The 10,000-nt window shown below is 42.6% G+C and overlaps 1 protein-coding gene across 1 annotated transcript in view; it reads left to right on the forward strand.

The window, feature by feature from the left end:
• The window catches only part of LOC135211545 (solute carrier family 22 member 20-like), a 35,178-nt gene that overhangs the window by 15,682 nt on the left and 9,496 nt on the right, over window positions 1–10,000 (forward strand). The window contains exons 5-8 of the mRNA XM_064244848.1: window positions 7,241–7,344; window positions 7,741–7,895; window positions 8,310–8,481; window positions 9,230–9,368. Coding sequence (XP_064100918.1) covers window positions 7,241–7,344; window positions 7,741–7,895; window positions 8,310–8,481; window positions 9,230–9,368 — 570 coding nt within the window. The remainder of the gene's footprint in view (window positions 1–7,240; window positions 7,345–7,740; window positions 7,896–8,309; window positions 8,482–9,229; window positions 9,369–10,000) is intronic.

Consider the following 10,000-nt stretch of genomic DNA (forward strand, 5'->3'; position numbering starts at 1 on the left):
TAAGGGTCCACAGTTCCCTGAAACTCCTCCCGGCAGCTAAAGTTAGGCAGAGGAAGTAGTACGCGCCGGAAGGCATGTCCCTAGCCCTGAGGTAGGAGGAGGGGTCCCTTACCACCCTCGTCCCTGGCATCTCAGAGGAAAAACTTTTGGTGGGTCCAGTCTCCTTTTCACAGCAGGAGGCCATGGCCATGGAGTCCGTGGCGTAGACCTCGATTCATGTTGCTTCGTGGCTTGACCTGTCGACTGGGGCTGTGGCGAAGTTTGCCGTGGAGTATGATCTCACAGATGAGGTGGAGCTGGCCCAGTTCAAAGAGCTAGTCTTGTCGGGGGGCAAGTCCCCAGGTTTCCTGGGGACCCGCTGTTTACGCAGTGGACCAACTGGGTCTTGAGAAGGAGGGACTCTGTACTAGCTAGGCTCTCAAGGAGCTTACTGGATAGGGAAGCCAAGGCACTGAGGAACACCATGGTTTCAAGCAAATCCCTCTTCCCTGAACATTTGGTAAAGGAGGTCCTAGAGTGCTGGAGGAAGGCCAGCCTGGACTACATCATCTACAGGGCTTCTTCCTTTAGGCAACCGGCCCAACGTAGGGTCTAGGAGCCTTCTAAGGCTAGGCAACAGCCCAGGCATGGGGCTGGCTCCGCCCCCAACAACCTTGATTCGTCTACAGGAGGATGGGGAGCACAGGGGACTCAGCCCTCCTCCAGGGCCCCTCCAGCCCCCTCCTCCTCATTCAGAGCCAGACCCTCGGCCTCCCGGAGAGGCAAGAGGGGCCACTTCCCTAGAAGGAAGTGGGAGTTGAGGCCCACTACCCCACTAAGCAACCCGTGGACATTCCAGGTCCTCAGGGATGGCTACCGGATCCCTTTCCTAGACGAGAAGCCTTCCCTGACGGGGTTCTTCAACTGGAGGTTCTGTCTCTGCTAGAAAAGAGAGCCCTCCAGCAAGTGGTGGACCACTCCCAGGGGTTCTTCAGCCACTTCCTCCTGGTGGCGAAGGCTTCGAGGGGTTGGAGACCGGTGATAGACTTATCCATCCTCAAGACGGATTTCAAGATGGAAACCCCTTGTTTTGTTCTAGCGGCCCTGAGGGAAGGGGATTTTATGATGTCCCTGGACCTCAAGGATGCATACTTTCAGATCCCAGTCCACCCCTTCAGCAGGAAGTACCTCCACATCAGTTGGGAGGACAGTACTTTCCAGTTCAGGACCCTCTGCTTTGGGCTGTCCACGGCCCCGCAGGTCTTCATGAGAATGTTTTCCTTCATGTCAGCTGGGCTCACAAGAGGGGGATCCATCTCCTGCAGTCCCTAGATGACTGGTTGCTCCTTTCCTCCTGAAAGGAATGCTTGGAGGCACAGGGGGACGAGCTCCTAGCCCTTTGCAGGTGGTTGGTCATCGTCCTGAACTGGTGAGAAGTCGCACCTGGTGCCTACCACCAGGAACGTTTACCTGGGGATGGACTTGGACACAGTAACGGCCAGGACCTTCCCGTCGGAAGAGCGCCTGACCAATCTACAAAAGGTAGCAGAGGCTCATCCCGGGAAGAAGAGCTCAGCAGTTGGGGCCAAGTGCTAGGGGCAAAATAGTCCCTACACCCCGTAGTGGTGGTGGAGCTGATTGGGATGTGGGGCTCTCCCTCCATGGACCTGTTTATGACAAGCCTGAACATCAAACTCTTGGTCTTCTGCTCCCCGGTCCCAGACCCGGCTACAGCCTGGGAAGACGCGTTCCAACACCCTTGGGACTGTCTGGATCTTTACAACATGTAAAGATCCCCCTTCGGAGTCCTCAGACAGGTCCTCAACTGGCTGTGGACCTCCAAGGGTACGTTCATGATCTTAGTGGCCCCTCTGTGGCCAGACAGGGACTGGTTCCCGTATCTTCTAGAGCTGATCATCCTGAGCCCCTGGGAACATCCCCGCAGGCAGGACCTCCTAAGGCAGCCCCACTTTGACAGGTACCACGATGGCCTATCCGCCCTCTCCCTTCACGGGTGGAGGCTATCGAGTGCCTCTTGAGCAAGAAAGGCTTCTCCCAGAGGGTGGCTTCTCATATGTCGGGGACCTGAGGAAGTCGTCCGAGGCTGTCTACCAGGCCAAATGGAAGTTGTTCGGGTCCTGGTGCAAGGAGCGGGGCCTGAAGCCCCTACAGGCCAAAATTCCCCATGTGGCTGAGTTCCTGGTCCACCTGAGGGTAGACAAGGGTCTTTCCATAACAGCCGTTAAGAAGGTCAGAGCAGCGCTGTGTCAGGTCTTCTACCTGAAAGGTTTGGACCTGGGGCGCTCCAGACACCTCTCGATGCTCATTAGGGGCTTCGAACAAGCGTGGCCCCCCCAAGCACCATGAGGGTCCCACATTGGCGAGGATTCTTGACGCTCTGAGGAAGCCCCCATTTGAGTCCCTCTATGACATCCTGGATATGGAGCTTACTTTCAAGATGGTGCTTCTACTAGCCTTGGCCTCCTCCAAACGGGTGGGAGAGCTCCATGGCCTCTCCTACGTGGTCTCCCACTCGAGGAGGTGGAAAGATCTCCCCTTCAGGTTTGTGCCCTCCTTTGGGGCCAAGACCCAGAACCCTTCAGTGATAGATGACAGGTTTGTGGAATTCTCGATACCAGCCTTGCCAAAGTCTGAGGACCCCAGAGACCTCCCCCTGTGCCCAGTCCAAGCGATGAAGAAATTCCTGAGCAGGACAAAATGGTTTTGCCCGGAGATTCAGAACCTCTTCATAACTATTGACCGGGTCAAGAGGGCAGTCTCGAGGAATACCATCTCCTTTTGGCTAAGGGAGACCATCAAGAGGGCCTATGAAGGGGCAAGCCTCCTACTCCCGCAGGGGGCCAAACCCCACAACATTAGGGGTATAGGTACGTCGTTGTTGTTCTCGAAGAACTTGGTGGTCAGTCAGGTCCTATGGGTCGGAGTATGGAACAGGCAGCCTACCTTTATGGCCCTTTACCTTAAAAACGGTACCAGGAGGTCCCTCGCCTTGTTCCAGATTGGTCTGGTGGTGGCAGGCCAACAGAAGGTCCAGCCCCACCGTGGATAGTTTGTGAGGTATGAGTGGTGGTGTGAGTGTGGTGCGTTACCATTGATCCTTCCTTCGCGACCCCCCCTCCTTCTCCCTTCCTGGGCCTTCAGCGTACTTGTCAGGATCCCTCAACTGGGCAGGTAAGACCTTGAGGGTTTGTAACTTGTGGAATACAGACCATTGCTTTACGTGTCTCAGGTGAGTTATCCCTCCCTCCCCTATCCGGTGGTCTGAAGTTCGATTTTTGGCTCGGCCAACGCGGAACCAGAGGAATTTATTTTTTGGCGATAGAAATTCATTTCTCGATATAATGTGTTTCGGATCCCACAATAAGCTGTAGGTCCCGTTGCTAGGTAACCAATTGGTTCCTAGCTGTGTGAAAATATCTAATCCTTCTGGCCAGTCCTAGGAGAGCTGCTAATCAGCTCAAAAACTAAGATATACTTAACTTTTAACTCCTCCCTCCTCTTTGGGCCAGTGCCTGATGGGCGTCCCCTTGTATGGCCCATCCCTTCGCCTCATCCTGCAGGGCTGGGTTCTCCTCTGGACGGGCACCCTCCGGGCCGATGACTGGGCCCCTCGGAGCTAGGACAATTCACCGTAAACAAATTTGCTGTAGGACAATTGATTGTAAGACTTTTCGCCGTAAGAAAACTTGCCGTACGGATATTTTGCCGCAAGGACATTTCGCCGTAATATGTATATTTTAGTTTTTAGCTTATTTCTATTAGAGATCAATGTAACTATATTCATATAATTATCTTCAAGTATATTTATCACTTTTCATTGATTTTCATGTATTCATTTAATTGTAATTATATATAAGAAAAGGATAAAAAAAATGAAGACCACACACTTTATTTAAAAAGTTTTCTAAAAAAAATTCAAAGCTAAAAATTATGTAAGTTCATAGCATTTGCTTGTAAATAATGTTGATTTGCATTTTGATCATAACCTCTGACAATGCTTAGTATGTGCTTATAAACATTTTTGTATTGTTTCTTGACTGCTGTTTCACCTCTTTCTGCATCGATTATCTTCTTTATAGAAAGATATTCTTCATTTTTCAGTACATTGATGAGTTTCCATAAATTTGGATGCGTATTGGTCACAGATGCTTGAAGCGCATTATGGAACCCTTCTACTCCATTGTTGGTATTAGCCAGCTGATCTAGGGTTCTTTGATAAACATTCCAAAGTTCGATAGGAAAAGTTGGAGAAACTCTACGACGACGAGGTCCCCTCGCTCTCTCTCCCCCAATGTAATGAGTTTCAAAATTGGCAACTAGTTCTTGTGGTAAGTCATCGTCATAAACCAACTCTATAAATGCATCAATGATGTCTGAAGGCAGTATGAATGCAAGTGCCATCAGGCACTTTACTTTTGTATTAAAGCACAATCACTTTGATATCGAACCTTAAGCCCAATATCTGTCACTTTTCTGTAAACATTCTTTCAGAAATGAAAATAACAGCCTGTTACATTTGCAGAAGGGAATATGTCAGAAAAACTTAAAAAACTAGCTGGTTCGAACAATCATTAGATTTTCAGGTTCTAGGGACTCCAGTAAATCTTTAACCTTTTGAAAAAACGTATTGTAAGATTCCTTAGTCTTATTCGGAAGGAGACCGTAAACTCGTGGGGTGCATGCATGTCCTATGTTGACATGTAGAGTATATAACTGATAGAAGATTTCAGGACAAACCTTAAATGTTCTATCGCATGCCCAATTTGTATGTCTTTCTAGATCGTGTAACCCTGCAATCGTACCAAAGATCAACATTCTGTTTTCATCTTCCATTCCACTATCATAAAGTAAAAATCTTTCTCCGTTCTGTAAACACGCAAATTCTTCGGGAATTACATAACCGATTCTTGTTCTTGGAATAGGAGGGGCCTTTTCTTCTTTTTTTTTTCCATCTTCTTATGTTTCTTGACAAATTTGAAGTTGATGGCATAAGAGAACGTCCTGCATTTTGTAATTCCTCGCATGCAGCACCAATCAATGATCTTGAAGCTAGCTGGGATTTCAGTGCATTTTCTTTCATATGTGCAATTGTTTTTTGCATTTTATGTTTGCTTGGGTTCGCTGGATGGGTATGCTCACTTACAGTTTTACAGATTGAAATCTCTTCAATATTCCGTCTTGTATGTACTCTTGCTTTGCAGTTTTTTTCAACTCACTTCCAATAAACCTTGTCTCCATATTCTCTTTCTTGCCTGTAAATGAAGTTGGAATCATCTACAAGCTTATCACAACCTCTGGTGCTTTTGATAGTGTACGGCATCGTAGGAGTTTAAGTTTCAACTGATAAAAGTAGATAATACAAAGGTTTAAGCAAAAAAAAAAAAAAAAAAAAAAAAAAAAAAAAAAAAAATATGGTAAACTACCAAATTTGTAATAACCTCATTTAGACATTTAACGACGGGTGTCAAAATTTATAACGACCCTTCTCTCTCTCTCTCTCTCTCTCCTCGCCATCTAGAAGTCGCCATTGTCCTACCCCTCTCCCTTCTCCCACGGACCCCACCTCTCTCTCTTCTTTTCAATCTATAAATGACAAAGCATATACATTTTACGGCGAAATGTCCTTGCGGCAAAATATCCGTACGGCAATTTTTCTTACGGCAAAATGTCTTACAATCAATTGTCCTAGGGCAAATTTGTTTACGGCAAATTGTCCGGTCTCCGGGCCCCTCCTTCCCTCGATACTCCCATCTCCTAAAGAATAAGTCTCCCACGATAGTAGCTTGGGGTAAGTATACGGCGTCAGAACAAATGACAAATTCTTAGTAATTTGTATTTTTCCTAGTTATACTTTCCCTGAACTACAAAGTTTTTAGGCCATCCGTACCTTCCCCATGTATCTGAGGGCAGGAGTCTTAAAGGCGTGGAAAGGACTGGAGACCGGGTCATAGGTCGCATGGTCTTCAACCCCTGGGGCATTACCTGGCCTGGGTAGGAGAGGAATAACTAGTTTTTTCTGGTCAGTACCGGATTGACATCCAGGTTTCTCATACAATAGTAGTTCAGGGTAAATATAGCTAGGAAAATTTCAAATTACTAAGAATTTGTGATTTTTGGAAGGTGGGTGGTGCTAGCCAGCAGTTTCCCTGGCTGAGAGTGGGTGGGGGTTGGGTGAAGAGGGCTAGGTAGATGTCTGACTTGCTAGAGCTTGTCTTGTTTCGTGTTGATACATTCATGATTTTCTAATTTGGGTTTTATGCTATTCTCATTTATATTTTTGTTGTATTTTCTCATTTTTTGCTTTTACAATCAAAACGATAATGAAAAAAGGTAAATAGGGTACATATGCATGCATACACTCCTTCGCTGGTGTAAGGACAACGTCCTTTCGCTAATTTCGTTCCACATAACACCTTGCTAAATTCTATTGTACATCATCGTGTGTAGAACTCTCTGGCCTCTCTGCCGATATATAATTCATGTATGAACAATAATTGTACCCATAGGTATCCATGTATATATGTCTGCAAGAAAACACAAATTCCTCTGGCCCAGACCCATATTCTTTCTGTTCAGGTCTCTTTAAATTAACATTTATGATCTAGTGTTCTTACTCTTATTATTCCATCTCAGGCCAGTGCCTTTGAGGTGTGATCAAATAGAATGGAAAATACCGACCACTTGTTGGGCTGGTCAGTAAACACGTCACTGAAGACTTAATTTCTCCACGTGAGTACCAAATTATTATCAAATAAAAAATTCCCCTTCATTTAATGAAAACATTAATTCCGAGGTAGAGCGAATTGGATATTGAAGGACATTAAAGCTTAATTCATGTATATATATATATATATATATATATACATATATATATATATATATATATATATATATATATATATATATATATATATATATATATATATATATATATATATATATTAAAGGACATTAAAGCTTGTTAATTAATACATGTATATGAATCACGGTGATGTGATAAGAAATCATATCATATATATATATATATATATATATATATATATATATATATATATATATATTTATTTATTTATTTATTTATTTACATATACGTGTATGTAGTATGTGTGTGTTGATTATTAATAAGTCAACAGCAGAAATGAGATTTATCAGGAAGCTTTATAAATTGGTCACCGTAGTTTGATGTGCATTTTATTTTCCCTGCTGCAGTGAAAATTACTTTTTACATCTTTCGCTGCAGTGGAATCTGATCTGCGAGAGAGAGATGCTGAAACCTCTGTTCCAGATGATGTATTCCGTAGGAGCACTCATAGGAGGCATTATAGGTGGTCAGGTCAGCGACAGGTGGGTAGCATAATTGGTCTGTCATCTAGAAGAAAAAGCTTAAAACTAGTAGTTAACAATCACGACTTAAATTTGACCTCTCAAGTTTTTTAAAGTTTTCCTTTGTCATAAATTGTGTAAAGGAAACCTATGATTTATAAAACTGTTTCCTGTCTTATTTTCACCTTAAATTTAAAAGGCATTTCATAGATAGAAAGGCAAGATGTTATGAGTTATACAACTATTATTAAATTTTCAAACCACACGTCTGATTTTATCTTGCAATTTTTTAAACAAAATGAGTCTAACAAATCTAAACAACATCAGACTATTTCATCAGAAAGGTCATTAATTTGCCAATTAATTCCTGTGCGTCCTAATGAACTTCCCAATCAACCCAATCATTTTTACCAACAGTTTCGGGCGTAAGCGAGCAGTTCAGATTGCCACTTTCATCAACATAACGTCTGCTGTCTTGCTATACTTCTCGCCACTTTTTTCAGTAACACTCCTTACCAGAGCCCTCATTGGAGGCAGTTGTAATTTTATGTACCTTCCATCATATAGTTTAGGTGAGAACCGAAGATGAAAAGTATATAGAAGCATGAGTGGTTTGTTTATTGTTGTCGTATCACTGTGAAAATCAATCAGGCAGTTCGTCTCGTTCAGAGCAACTGATAATACAATTAGATTTCTAAAGCAAAATAATTTCTAGCTGATGTGCTGACCTCCCTGATAATGCCATTACATTTTTCAGACAGAGTAAAGTAAAATATGTTCAGGGAATAATCTATTAGGTTAGAGAGGATATTCCTTACAGATATCTTCCTTTTCATTTGAAAGCACACTCTGACTTTTACCTCTCTTGCTAAGTCAAGGAATATACTCAGTTGCTGCATTCTAAGATTTCAATTCGAATTTCTGATTCACTTCAGTTTGCATCAAACATTCATGTTTTTTATAGCTTTCCAAATTTTCTTACTAAGCACTGGAAACCACGCCCTCGAAACATCGCACAGTAGTTGGCATGCTGCTTGGCATTCCATACTCGGTGGGTATCATCGTACTGGCGGGCACAGGGTACATCATTAGGGTATGGAAGCACCTGATGATCCTGAATGCTGCAGCTCCTTTTATCTTCATAATCCCTCTCATATTGTAAGATTACTCGCTATCCATGTTACGTTACCTCATTTTTTTTTAGTATTTTCTTGTAGATAGTTACAAAATCTTTCATCACTATTATGCTTTTTTTTCAAAAATGCATCTCAGAATGCACTTCTTACCCAATCATTTACGAGTTAGCACAATCTTCTGACATTGTAGAATTCTAGGCGAACTGGTCTGCAAAGCAGATACCTTCATTGGTGCCAAATCTTGTGATTTTCAGTTTATCATGGCCAGTCCTAATTTGAGCAGACTCAAAATTATTATTTGCCAGTTTGCAGAAGTAAAAACGTTTATCCTTTTTGTCTTCCCACTTTTGATAAAGGCTAAAGAGGGCATCTTCCTAGGAATTTAAAGGAAGTTTTTCCTTCAGTTTCTTAAAAGCGGAAAGTGCCAGAAGTGTTGGTTAACTATTAAATTACGTTATTACTTCCCCCTTCTTTTATAAAGTACTCTTTGGATAATGTTCAAAATTTCAAGTTTATGCTAGCATCTCTCAGTTACAGTATAAAATTAGAATATTCAACTGTGCTTTTGTTGAAGAATTTCATTTCTAAACAGATTGGTATACTTGTGAAATATATTACGTCTTAAAACATTATATATAAATTTTCATATTGATTATAACTGCTTTCCTGATAAATAAATAAATGTGTCTCAGACATTCATTAAACATAAAAACTTAACTCTAAAACTCCATTACTCACTTTAAGTTCCATTCTCTATAATTCTCCCGTAGCTGGACAAATGAGTCTCCTCGTTGGCTATTACAGCATGGCAAAGCACTGGAAGTCTCGAAGATGTTGACTCATGCCGCCAAGGTGAACAAAGTCACTCTCAGCGATCCCTTGACTGAAGCCATTCAGAGACTCGGAAAGGCAAGTGTCCAACTACAAAGAAATACTTATTCGAGGTTTCCGTTTTTGGGGGGTTTCAAGTGGCGTGATGGTGAATTTATTGTTAGAATAATATCGTGCTTTCTTAAATTGTAACAGAATGTTGAGAGATTTTCTAGTCCTTATGATGGGAAATACGCATATGAGAAGTATGTAAAATTCTGTGGTGAGGTCACAGGGGCAGTGGTTGGGAAGAGGGAGCAAAAGCTGCAAACGGTGTAATACTGGGGTGGTAGGATTAGTGAAGGAAAATTGTGATTATCTAAGGTGCAATTAAATGACCAAAGAAATCATGTACAGGTATACAGAAGGATGAATAAAGTGGTCAAGACGATGATGACACAGAAACAGAGAGTAAGTAATAAAAGCAGAAGGAGAAGTTAAGCAAGAACTTTTGGGGGAATGGGAGATTAAAAGGAATTAAATGTACAGAGAACAATTAATGAACAGATGGATCTCAGACAAGCAGTTGCAACTGGAGAGAATCTGCTTGAGAGGAATTAATTCTGTGTTGGGGAAGTGAGTAATTTGAATATTGTTGATTATTTTGAATATTGCTGAATATAAGAATGGAAGAGATGCAGAACTGAATAACACAAGAATGGGAATTGTTT

This window comes from Macrobrachium nipponense, chromosome 4, assembly GCF_015104395.2.
Source record: "Macrobrachium nipponense isolate FS-2020 chromosome 4, ASM1510439v2, whole genome shotgun sequence".
Taxonomy (NCBI): domain Eukaryota; kingdom Metazoa; phylum Arthropoda; class Malacostraca; order Decapoda; family Palaemonidae; genus Macrobrachium; species Macrobrachium nipponense.